Source organism: Monopterus albus, unplaced genomic scaffold (genome assembly GCF_001952655.1).
Source record: "Monopterus albus unplaced genomic scaffold, M_albus_1.0 scaffold271.1, whole genome shotgun sequence".
In the NCBI taxonomy this organism is placed as follows: Eukaryota; Metazoa; Chordata; class Actinopteri; order Synbranchiformes; family Synbranchidae; genus Monopterus; species Monopterus albus.
This window is the reverse complement of record NW_018128151.1, coordinates 1-15,502: the sequence shown is the minus strand read 5'-3', so window position 1 is coordinate 15,502 and position 15,502 is coordinate 1. Positions and strand designations below refer to the sequence as shown.

At 41.2% G+C, this 15,502-nt stretch overlaps 4 protein-coding genes across 13 annotated transcripts in view; 2 read left to right on the top strand and 2 right to left on the bottom strand.

Moving 5' to 3' along the window:
• Window positions 1-2,690, bottom strand: part of ogfod3 (2-oxoglutarate and iron dependent oxygenase domain containing 3) — a 24,993-nt gene extending 22,303 nt beyond the window's left edge. The window contains exons 1-2 of one of the 2 annotated variants that reach the window (XM_020621998.1): window positions 2,490-2,690; window positions 296-522 (exon numbers count right to left, since the gene is read on the bottom strand). In XM_020621998.1, coding sequence (XP_020477654.1) covers window positions 296-522; window positions 2,490-2,557 — 295 coding nt within the window. In that variant the 5' untranslated portion in view covers window positions 2,558-2,690. The remainder of the gene's footprint in view (window positions 1-295; window positions 523-2,489) is intronic. The other variant, XM_020621997.1, reaches the window with a different exon arrangement.
• A 71-nt stretch (window positions 2,691-2,761) lies between these two features.
• hexd (hexosaminidase d) lies at window positions 2,762-6,791 on the top strand. Its single transcript, XM_020621996.1, has 12 exons — window positions 2,762-3,062; window positions 3,254-3,345; window positions 3,464-3,579; window positions 3,768-3,855; window positions 3,981-4,145; window positions 4,233-4,416; window positions 4,767-4,838; window positions 4,946-5,144; window positions 5,573-5,734; window positions 5,826-5,933; window positions 6,337-6,426; window positions 6,606-6,791. The coding sequence occupies exons 2-12, from the start codon at window positions 3,259-3,261 to the stop codon at window positions 6,775-6,777; spliced, it is 1,443 nt and encodes a 480-aa protein (XP_020477652.1). The 5' UTR covers window positions 2,762-3,062; window positions 3,254-3,258; the 3' UTR covers window positions 6,778-6,791.
• Window positions 6,792-7,641: 850 nt separating this feature from the next.
• cybc1 (cytochrome b-245 chaperone 1) lies at window positions 7,642-11,798 on the bottom strand. 9 transcript variants are annotated; one of them, XM_020622003.1, is made up of 8 exons: window positions 11,717-11,798; window positions 10,781-10,846; window positions 10,658-10,691; window positions 10,035-10,122; window positions 9,829-9,870; window positions 9,540-9,710; window positions 9,306-9,450; window positions 7,642-7,820 (listed from the first exon to the last, which is right to left on the bottom strand). In XM_020622003.1, the coding sequence occupies exons 4-8, from the start codon at window positions 10,120-10,122 to the stop codon at window positions 7,664-7,666; spliced, it is 603 nt and encodes a 200-aa protein (XP_020477659.1). In that variant the 5' UTR covers window positions 10,658-10,691; window positions 10,781-10,846; window positions 11,717-11,798; the 3' UTR covers window positions 7,642-7,663. The 9 variants fall into 9 exon arrangements, with proteins under 9 accessions (XP_020477659.1, XP_020477658.1, XP_020477657.1 ...); XM_020622002.1 differs by lacking the exon at window positions 11,717-11,798 and adding an exon at window positions 11,512-11,595; XM_020622001.1 differs by lacking the exon at window positions 11,717-11,798 and adding an exon at window positions 11,345-11,428.
• LOC109972837 (nuclear prelamin A recognition factor) lies at window positions 11,413-14,445 on the top strand. Its single transcript, XM_020622009.1, has 7 exons — window positions 11,413-11,502; window positions 12,199-12,271; window positions 12,389-12,454; window positions 12,634-12,762; window positions 12,883-13,015; window positions 13,367-13,501; window positions 14,294-14,445. The coding sequence occupies exons 2-7, from the start codon at window positions 12,215-12,217 to the stop codon at window positions 14,428-14,430; spliced, it is 657 nt and encodes a 218-aa protein (XP_020477665.1). The 5' UTR covers window positions 11,413-11,502; window positions 12,199-12,214; the 3' UTR covers window positions 14,431-14,445.
• The last annotated feature ends 1,057 nt before the right edge of the window (window positions 14,446-15,502 follow it).

The following is a 15,502-nucleotide window of genomic DNA, read 5'->3' as shown; positions in this document are numbered from 1 at the left end:
TCAGCAGACCCATTGGTCAAACATGCAGTCTTACAGGTCAACTGTTATGATCAAGCAGGCTTGTGCTATATTGCCATCTAGTGGATTCTGTGTTGTTTCACAGAGAAACATTAAAAAAATGGTTTAAATTTAGTTTTAAAAAAATCACAATTTAAAAATACATTATTTAACACTCTTTGCAGTTTTCCTGTCTCCAGCCAAACCAGTTATTTCTCACATACCAGTCATGTTTATACAGTAGGGAGGTGCCCGCTGACTTGCCTGACACAACTCAGTGCAACGACCAGAGCCTAACCTGGATAGCGTTTGTAGTTCTCGTAGTCTTCAGAGCACCGGACAGTGTAGACTCTGGGGTGAGGAGAAACCAGCTCACCCTGGTGGACCAGTGTTTCTGTGATGTCACTGTCCAGAGGGTTTATGTACAGCCACATAGCCACCCCACACAAACACAGAGCAACCAGCAGCCAGGGCACAAGTCCTCGGTACCCCCTCCAAGCTGATCCCTGCCGCAGAGCATTACCCCTGGCAAAACAGAAAAAGGGCCAAGATGATCAAATGAACAGCATGTTTCCACACTCTTGACTAAAATGAAAAATAGTGCCAAAAGTACCAGTGTTACCACTCTTAGTTCAATAGTCTAAATATGTGATTCCCAACCACGGGTACTAGGTACTATGTATGTAGAAAGAGAATGAAGCTCAATTAATTTGAAAATTAAAATACATTTTTGATTTGAATGAATAAATACACTCACCAGGCACTTTAACAGTCACACCTGTACAATTGTATGCAAATCAGTGCAACATTTCCTCCTTAACATCTGTGTTTATGAAGCTCAAAATGTTTCAGTTTTTGGTGAAACTGTCATAAATATATAAATTCAATTACATGTTTATTACTGAGGTCATAGTTAAAAGTGGTGTTGTTTTGGACTACATTATATTCAGAGGTGTCTATATTTTTGTCCTTTCCACCTACATAGATGAGAGGTCAAAATACCTCTAAATAAATAAATACATACATTCATATATAAATTCCATACAACAGACATTGCTTTTCTTTTTGTAACGAAGTCCTTTTTGGCATGTGGCATGTTTCTAATTCATTTTCAGGTTGTGGTCAGTGAAGAGTGGGGGTGGTGGAGCTTTGGTTGTTTGATCAAGAATGACTGCAATTGGTGGTTTGCGAAGTCTGCATGTACTACCAACAACTACCAGCACTACCAACAAACTCAGTGTATCCAATAACCTGTAAAGCAGAGTAAATAAGTCTGTTATATCAAACTTATTGTAGTTAGTTAGTGTAGTTTACCTCCTGTATCAAGCAGCAAAAAAATTGTAGCATGATGTGTTTGAGTTAATTTGCCTTACATTGCACATGCTGTGATGTGACTATTGTGCATGGCACATCGCAGTCGGCAGTAACGACGCTGAAACAATATATCATGCAGCCCTAGTATATAGCAGCTTTCTAGATCAATAGTCACAAAGTGTCTCACACAAACGTTAAATAAAAAGGAAATAATAATAACAGAGGAAAATGTGTTAAAAGTGATTAAATATAAAATTGTGATTATTGAATGCATGGACCACCTGCAATGTGCTTCATGGACCACCAGTGGGCTGAAGGCCACTGGTCGACAACACCTAGCTAAGCCCTACCAGCCCTACCAGACAGCTAAGTCCTACCAACAGTGTCCACTTCATTCTGCATGTTGACAGTAGCTGAAGGCTGAAGGGTACAAAAAACAGCAGCTAATCAGGAAACCCTTACATGTCACGTTTAGTAAGCACTACATTACTTGTCTTCATTCTGCCAAAAAGAATATCCTGCTGTCTGGTATAATACTAAAATGTCACGTATTCTGTAACCTGAAAATAGAAAGGAGGTCATTAACTACCACAAACCTGTGATGTGAGAACCTCACTACAGATATGGAGCTATTATACTGTTATTTTGATTTCTGGTGCATCCGTTTATCCAAATAAGCAATAGAGTGAAGTTAGTAACATGGAACTTATTAACATATATACACAAATACATGTGTTAACATATCTGTAAATTCATAATTAAATAAAAAGCTTAAATACAAAAAGATATTTATTAAATAGATATTTATTTCAGTGTTTATAAATGTATTGTTTTTATTAATGGCCTTATTGTTTATTTGTTTATTTCTGTGACTGGCTGTGTGGAAATACAAACAGTAAATAAAAGTTGAGTAAACTAACATCAATAAACAGAATGTGGATAGCAAACATAAATTAAAAACTACCTTGTGTGTATTTCCTTCTCCTCGAAGACTAAGTTACAGCTATTATTACAGTATCAGTCTGACTGCAACTTACTATTTTAATTTTAGCTAAGTCCTACCAACAGTGTCCACTTCATTCTGCATGTTGACAGTAGCTACCTGACGGGGACACACTCCCCCGTCAATATGTTCAGCTATCTACAGCCCGGACAATAGCAGCAATTTTCCCACCTACCTTTTAATTTTCTTTTCTATCTCAGTGGCATTCGAACCCTTCGTGTTTCTCATTCGCATCTGTGCCATTTCAACCTAGTGGTATCCGTCATAAACAACTACCGTTGCTTTCACAAACCATACCGTACACCACGCCAACAGCTGCTACCGCCACCACCTGAATCCCTCCACTTCCTGATGGACGCGATTCGACCACCCCATTGGCTCTCAGATTAAGAAAGCAACGTTTTCATTGGACCATGCGCAGATCCAATTGAGTTCCATTTCCATGCACAGCTTCACAAACATGATCTAACGTAGAACAAGGTGCGACTATGTCCGGGACATTTATTTTCGGAATTTAACCACGAAACCGCAGCTCTGACATCTCGCAATTTTTCATCCATTGCTCTGTTCGCTCAGACTAAACGAATCGATTGCCTACTCTGCGTTTTGCTTTGAAACGACTACAAACAATAGATAGAGGTTGTTCTTGTATAGAAGTAGTGATCCAACAATAATATCCTTCTTGCAGTGTCAGTCCTCTCTGGTAGCCTATCCTCTCTCTGGGTCCGGCTTGGTATATACTGTGCTGGTGAGTCAAACTAATGATGTTGCATGGCGATATGTACATACACATTGAGAGCCGATGTACCAGAGTCAAATATCTTGTGTGTCCGACACACCTGGCCAATAAAGCAGATTCTGATTCTAATGTTCTTTTACAAACCTAAACACACATCTGTAACTACTGAACTACTAGTGAATCTCCATTCGTGCCTACAGGTAGGATGAAGTGTGCACCGTGGCCTGAAGGAAAGAAATTGGTTCACCTGGATTTGAAAGGTGCCCCCCCAACAGTGGAATACCTTCACAAGGTGAGAGAACAAATCTTGTCTGTGATCTACTGCAGTATACATTTACAATAGGCCTCTATCAGTGTTTAAACTGATATTAGTGGACATTGCTGGGCACTAATGTGTTTTATCTCCTCAGCTGATCGAGCTGTTCTCTCAGCTGGGAGTCAATGGCCTCCTGGTGGAGTATGAGGACATGTTTCCTTATGAAGGGGAGCTGAAGCTGCTGCAGGCCACAACCCAGCCTGCTTACAGGTGCAGTTTTGTGTCTTTGTTTCATTCCTGACTCTCTTTACTGTTTGTATGTACTAGTGTGTATTTTTTTAATCAACCTTACCATGTTGTGAGATGCTGTAAAAGAATTCTAATCCTACTGTATCTGTGCCATCAAATGCTTCAGTTGAGTAAGTTTAATAAGTTACATCTGTTTACTCTGTTTTCAGCCCAGAGGAAGTATTATCTATGCAGGAATTTGCTAAATCTAAAGGCATGGAAGTCATCCCACTGGTGCAGACATTTGGTCACATGGAGGTGAGGCAGACATCCTCCTGTCCTCCTGTTTGTAACATGGTTATGATTGCTCAGTTTTTCAGTATCAGTTTTTGTCCCCATTTTTGCTGCCTATATGACCTGCTGCTGTCCCTTCTCCTTTATAGTTTTTGTTGAAGCATCAACCTTTATGGAGCCTCAGAGAAGTGCCACACTGTGTGGGCACCCTGAATCCACACAAAGAGGAGGGAGTGAGGCTGGTGATGGAGATGCTGAGGCAGGTGGTGGCGCTCCATCCCGGCCTAAACACAATACACATTGGAGCAGATGAAGTAAGAGCTAGTTTCTTGTTAACTAGTTGTATTTTCATTTCTTAATAATCATCAATTCTCTCATGTGCTTGTCTCCAACTGCTCAAGGTATACATGCTCGGTGAGGGAGAAGAGTCTAAATTATGGTTGGCTTCACCTGGACACACAGTGGAGCAACTTTTCCTGAGTCATGTGACCAAGGTTGCCAAGGCCATCAAGGAGGTGTGGCCTTACATGACCATAATAATGTGGGATGATATGATGAGAGGCATGAGCCAGGACTCACTGAAAGGTGAGGACAGCGACAAAATACTTGGTGTGCCAGCTGACTGACCAGGTGCATCAGTTAGGCTGATGTTATTTAAGGTTCATTCCAGGACTTCTAACTTTCATGGAGCATTGTACCATATAGTATTGCTACTTGTAAATGGGAAGATAATAAGGTCATAGAAGCTATACTAATAACAGTCATACACTCCAGTATTGAATTAATTTGTACAGATGTAAATAATATCAAAGCTGAACCTTTCCTTAGTTTGGGATCCTAGTTTTACAAGCACTGCTGTGGTTAATATCAGTCCACTCAACTGTCTCTTGATTTCACCTTTGTCATTTAGTCTCTTCTTTTGTTATCCATGACAGCTAGTGGTCTAGCAGGACTTGTCCAGCCCATGTTGTGGGACTATACCCCTAATCTGGATGTGGACAAAACTGGTAAGAACTGTATACTATGAAGTTGGCATTCACACTGAGCTCTTATACGTTATCAGAGAGCCTGCAAAATGCACAGAGCTGATGTATATCCTGTAACTGTCATCCAGTGTCTCTGCTGGAGAAGTACTGGAATGCTGGTATATCAGATCTGTGGGCGGCCAGCTCTTTTAAAGGCTCCACTACTGTTCATACCTGTGTGCCCAGTACACAGAGACATGTGCAGAACCACTTGCAGTGGCTAAAGGTGGCTGCTTCTTTATCTGCTGGCATAAACCTGAAGGGCATCGCCATCACAGGCTGGCAAAGGTAACAATTAGAAGTATTTATCCAGATTTCATCCTGTCAGCAATGAGATGTTGTGCAGCTTGGTACCCTTTTTACCACAATATTGATTTTTCTACTTTACTGGTGCGAGTATGGATGAGGTGGAAGCCTAGGGGGTAGAGAACGAGGCTTATGACTGGATGATTCCTAGTTTGAATCCAGGACTGTGTGTGGTTTTTAGAAATAAATGTGTAATGCTTTCTCTGAAGCATTAACAATGAATATCACAACACATACTAGTATTTAAGTATAACAGAACTGCCCTTTGGTGACTCAAGATACTTGCTAGGGTCTGAAGGACATTATTAGCCAGATATCATATCATATCATACTCCATCAGAGACCTCAGAGCTGTCTAACATTATGGCCTGTATTTACCTGTATGTGATGCATTCTTTTCCCCCTGTCAGGTATGATCACCTGTCAGTGCTGTGTGAGCTGATGCCTGTGGCTCTGCCCTCACTGGCAGCATGTCTCCAGACACTTTTCCATGGTGAGTTCAGTGCTGAGGCTCAAAGCAAAGTAACTGAGAGGCTGGGCATCTCCTCAGTTGAGATGGAGGCCATTGAAAGGTGAGGTATTCTTTGATGAACCCCACAGTCACAGTGTAGTGTATGAGTAGTACATCCTATTTAACAGGACCTTGTTCTGTGTTGTCTTTAGGTCACCTGCAGTTGACTCATTGTTCCCAGGAAGGAGGCTGGCTGAGTTAATTGTGGAGCTCGACTCACTGGTGAAATCAGAGGACATACGATTTTTTGAAAACAACATGTGAGTTACATGCAGTGATCACAAGATTCTATTTCCAGTGTCCCATCTACCTTAAAGCAATAGTTTGACATTTTGGGAACTACACATGTTCATATTTGCTTTAATGACTAGCGCTAGTAGCCGGTTAACTTAGCATAAAGATTGGGGACAGCGTCATAGCTATTCTGGCTCTGTGCAAACATCACAATACCTGTGTACCAACTCGTGAGTGTAGCTTCATATTTACAGTACATTCCTGAGTGTAGCATTAATCTTCTCATCTGACTCTTGACAAGAAATAATCATATTTCCAAATAAGTCAAACATTTCCTTCCACCTTTACAGAACTAGACAAAACTGTTTAAGTAGTAGAGCTATATTACAGTGACATCTGAATAGCTTTGAATGTATGTATATTCGGTAGGTTTGTGAGAGGATGGTTCAGCCCCTACCAGCGACAGAGGAAGATGGCAACTCCACTCATCACCATGCAAATTCACAACCAAGCATCAAAGTGAGCACACATTTCTTAGCATGCCATTTAGCCCAAAACAGTCCTGTGCATTAGTGCAGCCTCTTAGCAACCATCATAGCTCTAGATTGATGTCTTTTTTAACCTTACAATGGCTTAACCACTTTGTTTAATATTCTGTTTGGCTTTAACTGAAACCCTCTCTGGTCTTGTCTTATCAGCTACTTGGCTATGTTACAGCAGAAGGTGGAGGCAGTAAGAGAAGAGATGGTGCATCTCTATCCAGATTCAACTGCCCACGAGTGGATAGAGGAGCATGTTAGCCCTTTAATGGCTCCTCTGCAGAGGATTACGGAGGACATTGAAGCCTGTATGAAGGAAATGGTGCCATAGAATATTTTTCCAGCTGAGTAACATATCAAACATCTTTTTTGATTAATTTAGACGCTGGTCTCAATGTTTTGCAACAAACATAGACATTAAGAGGAGTGAATTTATGCTTAACCAGGAGCAAACTGGTGATTGTAACCTGCAAAGAAACAAGAGAATTTCATAATCACACTTGGACTTTACATGAAAAAGAGGTTTATATAATTCTTGCAAAAGTAAACAAAGACAATAAAATCAACCAAAAATCAGTGCTGATTCAGTACTCTAAATAAAAAGTCATCTCACTAAAGCACTTAAGTGTTTGCCTGAGTGTTTTCTTTGGTTCACAAAAACTAAACACATGAAAAAACTGTTGATCAAGTCATGGAAAATCCTTAATTACAGTTTCTACATGCATTCAACTAGATGATGAACTGTGTATGGCCTAAACATGCAAAAGGGTGATTATCAACTGGGTGGTCCAGAAAGGTTTGGGAAAAGCTATTTCCATAGACTTACACACAAACACTTATTAGAGTTCACTAAGAAGGTAGGTATGTCTGTAAGCTGGAGTGTGTTCTCAAATAGTAATCACATCACACAGTACAATAAAAGAAAAAGTCTTCCTGGAGTTTTTTGGAAAACTTCTATTTAAAAATGAAACTATCCGCATTTCCATGAAAATTAGGTCAAAAACAATCAATGGATTCTCAGAACCTTAGATAACAAAAATAATTCTGTCTGTCTGTAAGGAAACACACAGAGAGGCTATGTCCTTGGTGTTATATGCACATGCTTGCAGTACATAGCATGCAGTAAAGTCCTCACTGAAACCACACCCTGTGTAATACCACAGTGCTCCTAACACAGTCCACCCAAAGTTACAGTAAGGTTGCTAGTCACAGAGAGATCAGAGTGTGTGTGCTTCATCATCTGACTGACTGCTGTTGTCCAGAGAATCTCCCTCATCCTCTCCATACTCTGCCTCTTCGTCTTGGTGCCTGCGTTGCTCCAGCTCCTCCAGCTCCAGGAAGCGCTTCAGCAGTGCAGCCAGTGCCTCCACATCACTGCCAGGTAACAGACAGAACAAAAGGATAAAAGAGATGTGTGTTGGTTCTACCACATATATTTGGGGTTGTTTTTCCAATTACTGTAAAATCGATAAGAGGATTGATGCCTCCAGGTTACTAGGCTACACTCCATGATGCAATGGCCCACAGTAGTAGACAACATTCAACTGGATTATTTGGAAAAAATCTAAATTTTAAAAGTGAGAGCACACTGTAATGAAGCTAATATATGGAAAGACAAACCTTTATTTTAGGACAGTTAATCTAAATACAGTGATGTGTTTATAATAACCAATGGATTGTGTGCACTGTCAGAATGTATGCAGCAGTAAAATATATATGTGTGTGTGTGTGTGTGTGTGTGAGAGAGAGTGTATGTGCAGGTATAATGTGTACAGTATGCATGTGTCCAGGATAGTTTCTCATCTTTCTCATCACATTTTTATTGTGATGTTACTATGACTAACCCTGATTAAAATAAACAAAAGATGAATCCAGGTTTAAACATCTAAGAGTGATAACATCTGTGGGCAAAACCTGTACATACATACCGTACATGCATGAATATTCATAATACACTCTAGTGCTAGTTATTTTTTCTGTGGGCTTAGAGAGAATAGTTGTGCTGTTACAGCTTATACTGATCCCTATAAATCCCCATTAGCAACACCTGAAAGGGTGACCTGATTAAAAAACATTACAAAGAGTGCAGTCACAAAACAACATCAGCATTCATTTTCACTGGTGTTGCTGGTCACCTGTTGAAATGTAAGCCCAGTGTCAAATCTCTTTTTGTTGTTTTTTTTTTTGGTCTCCACCAACATCTCTGAAAAATAATGAATCTTTAGCTGCTAAGTGCTCCACTATATTTACCAGCTAGCTGCTAACGTTGTGGCAGGTAGTATACGATGGCTTTATAAGAGCTTAGCCTGAAAATCACCTGCTGGCTGATGAGAGTAGTGAGAATGAACAGTAAAGTGAGCAGCAAACCCAAAACTGATCTCAATAATCCTGAAATGCCCAATAGAGCTGAGGGATACTGCAGAATTAGGTGATAATTATCTGTGGGTTTGTTACTACAGTAGAAACTTTCCACATTACAAATCATCACTTGACCCATTGTTAATAATAAAACTGACTGTAGCAGCTTTAGATTTCAGTCCTGGTTAATTTAGTCAGACTTGTGATTATTGGTAGCACAAGCCAAGTGTGTTTTAACACAGGTCCCACACATTGACATCAGTAAAGTAACATCATTTATCATCATAATATTAAGCATATGATTGATTGAATGAATGATGATGATGATTGAATGGTGTAATTGGACCCTTACAGTAGCAATGAATACTTCTACTTAGAGAAGCAATTTCAAAATGCAAATATGTTTAACAGCTATTGCTGAAAAAAGACAGGCCTGAAACAGTATCAAAAAGGATCTGATTTAACTTGAATGTGTGGGAACTGTCAGCAGCTGGTACCTACCTGCGTCCCCCAAGTGTGGCACTCTGGGTTAGGGGGTAGGAGAAGCCTGCAGCCAGCCGCAGCATCAGCAGGTAACCCTTCCCCAAATAACGTACCTTCTCCTCCTGGACGCAGATATCACACAGCTGTGTCAGATCCAACACAACTGAATGGCAGAAAGAAAGAAAACACTTAAAATCTAATACTCCTCACTCTCAAGACAACTGAAATTATCTGTTCTGTGGTGTTAATGACCTTTCTCTTGCCCCTTTCTCCAAAATGTCAGGACTACATTGTACAAGCTAAAGGTCTTCAGTTCAATCAGGTTCTTTGTTTTGTCAAACACGGCCTCCTCCCATTCCTCCATGTTCTGCATGGCCACAAACAGAGAGCCAGTCACGTAGAAAAGCTTCCACAGGATGCTGTCTATGTGATTTGCACGACACATACAACAAAAAAACAAGGCATGATAATGAAGTGTAAATGTGGAAAGTTATGCTGGCAGAAAGATGGTTGTCAGATTATGCAAATTCAATTTGTGCACCTGAGCTGTAGTATGCTGCTGCCAAGCCAACAGATGCTATACCTGAAATTGAGATGAAAGGCTTATTTTAGAGGCAATACAGGAAAAGAGCAGAGAACAGGTGCAGTACATACAGGATAGTGGATGGCCTAGCTGGAGGTACTTTCAGGTTTATATCAGAGTGCACAGATAATATAAACAACATTTGCTCAAAACCCCACGCTTACCAACAAGAAGAGACCAGGAACGAATGCCCGGGGATCTCTTCAGGTGGAGCAGGGTGGAGTTGTGCTCCTCTACTCTCATGTATCCCATCTGAACAAAAGCAAGAATATGAAGTGCTTCATAGTATATCCTAAAAGACACTTTTACTTGAGCATATTGCCCCTACTCTAAACAGCCAGTTCACCAAAATCACAACAATATGCTACCAGTCCAAAGTTTGGACACACTTTCCCATTCAATTGAAAACTCTTTTCTACTTGAAGAAAATCTATGGCACGAACGTTACAGAGGAATCAGGATTACAGACAATAGATTGGTACTGGAAAGATCCTTTGTGAAGCACGAATGAAAATCCGTGCATTGCCATTGTATAAGAGTTGGGGTTGAAGTCTCATAGTTAGATATATCAATACATCATCATATGTTGATGATGCTGTTTATCAGCATAGCTTCATATCATAGAGGTAGGGAAAATACTTTCTATATATATATATAAGCCGTACAAGAGAAGAAAGATGCTGCTAATGATGAGGGGTGAGGGGATCTGATGGATGAGGTCTATCTATACACCGTCTGACCACAACTATATAAAGACACCAGCTATGAGCTGGTGAGTATCACTTACCTTAAACTCTTAGGTTTTAGTGTAGATTTTCGTCCTAGAAAGTTCGGCAAAAGAGCATTTGTACGAAAAAGCACATGCACCGAAAAATAAGGAACCTCTATTCATATTATTGCAACAACTGACCTGAATGGGTGACACTTCCTTCCTGGATCCGTCAGCTCTGATTGGACGGGCTCATTTTTACAACGCCTTCAAAATAAAACGTTAAATGCGTCAATTTTAGAGGAAATGTATATGTAACAATGTAATAACCTCCGATTTTCTAAAAAAAATAATTATTTTCGTTCTGTACCGAATTAGGTTTAATTTTTCAATGGTTTTGACGATAGCCACATTTTTCGTCATGTCTTGATACATATTTTGAAAGGTCAAAACAAGGCTTTCCGGGTGTGGTATAAGAGACCCACTTGGACTTTTTAACCTCGGCAATATCGTGTTTAGTTAATTTTCTGTCCCAGTAAAATCAAGTCGACTTATTTTTAATAACGATCATTTATAACCCCGCCAGGCTGTTTGAGAAAAACTCAAGCCAAAGTGGAGTTGCAGTCAACTACTCCGTTTACGCAAGCGTCCTCGAATGACCGGGGGTACACAATGGAGTCGGACGTTCATAGACCAGCGGTTGGAATGCTGGCAACCCCGACGTCCTTGAAAGCATTAGTTGGTACATTATGAAATAACGCAGACCTGCAGGCGAACGGTAGCGGTGACAGACAACTTGACTTGCGAGTGAAGGGTCCGAGTAACTGCTCTATCAGTGCTGCTTTCTCTTAGCTGTGGCTGCTCTGCTGACTGTCCTCTGGATCCATGTCTTTGTTCAGAGCATGTGACATAGAAACAGCCCGGTGAGTTACCTTCAAATTCGACCTTGTAATGTTGACACTGGGAATGGCATACAGCTCCAACACTGGTTGTACATAGGCAGCGGTCAATGGGTTCAGCCAATACACAGTTGAACATTTAAAGCAAACACAGTGGCCTATAATGCATTAGCATATTTTAAATCGCATAGTTAGCGCTGGCTTAAAAACTAATGTGGTGATAGCTAGGCTAACTAACCTTACGTTATTGATGTTTTAGGTAGGAGGTAATTCCTTAGATGTAACGGAAATGATCTCGACCTAAAATAAAATATTCACCGCAGCTTTCGTCTTTTACGTCATGGCACACCTTTCCAGCCTATACTTGTGCTGTTCCCCCTCCTCATGCGAACATAATGCGATGTTGTGTGGCTTTGTAGCTGCTTTGTGGTGCATATAATTAACTTGAGCCATTTAATTTTTAATGACAGGATCGTAATTTGTGTTCATTGCTGGTTTCCCACCATTATAAAGCTGTTGTGTTTATGATAAGCGGGCTGGTTGTGATAGGACGGTGGGGGGTGAGAAGAGGGTGGAGCAGGCACAGGCACAGGCGGCGGAAGGCCCAGGCCCCAGGGCCCAAGCCACAGCCTCAGAGGGGAATCTGCTCTCAGAGGGGAATGTGCTGTGAGAGAAGGATGAACACTGGGAAGCTAATACTGCTGTTATCTCAATCCACAGATAACTGTCAAGGAAGATGTCAGAGGTCAACATAGCAAAGCGCAAGGAGAAGTGTGAAAACTGCACCAAACAGGTGAATTTCTTGATCTGCATCACAGTGCTGTCTTAAGAATAAGTCATTTCTCTTACCAATGCTGGATTTCAAAAGCTGACTTGGTAACCTTTAATCTAATTGTCAATCTGCTGAAAGTGCAACAAGAGACTGAGTGATGAAGGTGTCAGCTCACATCAGGAGAGTGATGAAGTCAATGGGCAGGTAATGTCGGCTTACTGAGCTGTTTCATTCCTTGTCAGCTGATTTGACTAAATCAGTTCTTGTCAGGTTGTTTATTAAAGAGGAACTCCACCGATTTTACACATCTGCTGTATAATGTCTTCTGTGGATCTGAGGAAGCCTCCCAAAGTTGAAAAAGAAACCTTCTTCATTGTTCTCAGGTGAATGAAGGATCTCAGTTGCTGCTGAGTGCCTGTCTGTCCTGTGATGGCTGTCTGTCAGAGGGGGAGAGCCTGAAGATCTCCCAGCAGAGTCTGGAGGCAGTGGAGCAGGTCCTGGCACTCAACAAGGTACAGTGAGCAACCATTTGGCATCTGAAGCCTGAGAAAGTCAGTACATTGGCTTGTTGCACTTTGAGCCATGCAGTCCTTTACATTGTATTATCCCCACTGTTTCTCTGTCCTTGTCAGAAGTGTGACGTGTCAAAACATAAGGTGCTGGTCGTGTCGGTGTGTCCACAGTCCCTGCCTTTCTTTGCTGTCAAGTTTGGTCTGGACATTAGTGAGGCTGCACACAAACTCTGTGGCTTCCTCAAGAGCCTGGGTGAGCTGGTTTCGATTCACTTATGTGTTCATATCTGTAAAAAGGAATAAACAGGCATTGCATGTAGTTATCAAAGGTATTTTCCATTGTTTAGTGATGGATTCTTTTCTTTTGTTGTAAAAGCTACCCAGGCCAGAGCGTTGCTAGTGAAATGCTCCCCAACACAGTAATCAGTATCCTACTGTCGCTTTTAAATGTGTCACAAATCCAGCTTTGCTATTACAGGAACCCTTTAGGGACATGCAATATGTAACGCTTGTGACCTTCTTATTGGTATCTATCATTGATGTGTGACATGCTCTCCCTGTTTCACTGTGTCTGCTCTCTGCTGTCTCTGGGTGCTCCACACAGGTGTGCAGTATGTGTTCGACACCACTCTGGCAGCAGGTTTCAGCATCTTAGAGAGTCAAAAGGAGTTCATTCAAAGGTATCGCAGGAGACACCATGACTCCCACGCCTTGCCCATGTTCACTTCCTCCTGCCCAGGTAAGCTGTCTTAGTCCTCTCCTCTTTTCCTCCACCTAATTCTTCTGTCTCTCCTCACTTTTTTTATCCCTCATCTATCAGACTGTGTTTTTAGCCAACTGAACCGCCCTCTCACTCAACCTAAAATGTACCTGAATTTTCCTCCTTTTTGCTTCTCTGTAATGCTTCTGACTGTACAGGGACTTAATGCCATGTGTTGAATAAGGGAAGTCAGAGCTTTCTTTAGAAGTAGAGATAGCAGTGGAGAGCTGGTGGGGAAAGATAGAAGACTCTCCTTTCACCACTCCCTTCATCAGCGATAGGACCTGAAAACTTTCTTAGCCTTCTATTCTTGTATGCACAGGACTGTCAGGCTACGACTTGTCATGGCAGCATGACATTACACAGCTCCAGGCACAGGAAGTTAGCGAATTTAGGAAAAATGGTTGGAAAGTGTGGAATTCCCTGGAAATTTCATTTGTGTTATTACAGGATGTGCCAAAATGTTGTTTCATATGTATTTCATTTCATGGTGATTTTCTGTTTACCGTCAAAACAGAATTAAATATGTATGTCAGAGGCAGAATGGTATGAGCTGTATTTACAGCAATATTTAATGGAAATTCTGAACTAAGAAAAGAAATGTATGGGACAGTCATCACCTATGTACAGTATGTGAGTGATTTTTCTGTGGAAGTGTAATCTTATTTTACTACTTGTTTAGTTAGTTTGTCTCAAAAAATTGAAACTGAGACTGTACTGCAGCGGTACAATGGTTACTTTAATAAAGTGCGTGTGTGTGTGTGTGTGTAGGGTGGATCCGCTATTCAGAGCGTGTCCTGGGCAGTTTGGTCACCCCTCATATCTGCACAGCCAAGTCTCCTCAGCAAATCATGGGCGGTCTGGTCAAAGACTACTTCTCAAAACAGCAGGTGAGCAGTGATCCCTGACAGTAAAGTTCTTTAGTCTGCCAGTGGTAGCTTTAATCATTACTGTTAAACTGTTACTATTATGTGTGTCAGTAAAGGTTTCCAGTAACGTGGGATGAATAAAAAAAAAATAAGCTGTGCAAGTTGTCTGTAGCAAACTAACATGCTTGTTAGGCCACGTTCACACTGCAGGCTGAAGTGACTCAAATCCGATCTGTTTGCCCAAATGTGACCCATATCCGATCTTATGACAGTGTGAACAGCACAAATCTGATTTTTTCAAATCCGACCCAGGCCACATTCATATGTGGTCCTAAATCAGATACATATCCGATGTTTTGCCATGCGACTTCAGTCTGAACGGCCATGTCACATTTTTATGTCATTGAAATGCGACAGACGTCACAATTCTGCGCTGGAGGAGGCGAGGCCATAAGCAATATTTGTGCTCTCCTCCTTCTTGATGTTCCTCTTATTATTATTTCTTTATTTAGATTGCACATTAACTGGTACATCGCTACGCACGTGCTATCACAAGTCGCATCCATTTTTATTTTCGCAAACACAGTACGCTGCATCTGACGTCATGTCCTCTTCTGTGCATGCGGGTCACCTCAGGGCTGTATACCGTTCACACATGAGACAGATGGCAGTCGCGTTTAAATGACAGTGTGAACAATTTTATTCTTGGTTGAAAATAAAAACTTCGATTCTGATGCTGCAATACATTCCAAAAAAAAGCTGGGACAGTAAAGTGTTTACCACGGTGTGATGCTGCTGTTCCTTTTCACAACACTTTAAAGACGTTTAGGGACTGAGGACACCAAGTGATTAAATGTGTCAGGCATCATTTTGTCCTTTTCCTCCTACAAACAAGTCTTAAGGTGCACGACATTCTCGGGCCCTCGTTGACACTCTTTGCATTTCAAAGTGCTCCACACATTCTCTACTGGGGACAAGTTGGGACTGCAGACAGGCCAGTCAAGCACTCGCACCCTTTTCCTCCACAGCCTTGGTAATGTGCACTATGAGGTTTTTCACTGTGTTGTTGAAATATGAACGGACGTCCCTGGAAAAGATGTCACCTTGAAGG

Coding starts and splice junctions, on each gene's coding strand:
- hexd (XM_020621996.1), top strand. CDS start 3,259: ATGAAGTGTGCACCGTGGCCTGAAGGAAAGAAATTGGTTCACCTGGAT. Junction 4,146..4,232: donor TACACATTGGAGCAGATGAA/GTAAGAGCTAGT, acceptor CAACTGCTCAAG/GTATACATGCTCGGTGAGGG. Junction 5,145..5,572: donor GCCATCACAGGCTGGCAAAG/GTAACAATTAGA, acceptor TCCCCCTGTCAG/GTATGATCACCTGTCAGTGC.
- cybc1 (XM_020621999.1), bottom strand. CDS start 11,617: ATGTTCAACTGTGTATTGGCTGAACCCATTGACCGCTGCCTATGTACA. Junction 9,451..9,539: donor GAGAAAGGGGCAAGAGAAAG/GTCATTAACACC, acceptor TCTGCCATTCAG/TTGTGTTGGATCTGACACAG. Junction 7,821..9,305: donor GCCACACTTGGGGGACGCAG/GTAGGTACCAGC, acceptor GTTACCTGGCAG/TGATGTGGAGGCACTGGCTG.
- LOC109972837 (XM_020622009.1), top strand. CDS start 12,215: ATGTCAGAGGTCAACATAGCAAAGCGCAAGGAGAAGTGTGAAAACTGC. Junction 12,272..12,388: donor GTGAAAACTGCACCAAACAG/GTGAATTTCTTG, acceptor ATCTGCTGAAAG/TGCAACAAGAGACTGAGTGA. Junction 12,455..12,633: donor GTGATGAAGTCAATGGGCAG/GTAATGTCGGCT, acceptor CATTGTTCTCAG/GTGAATGAAGGATCTCAGTT.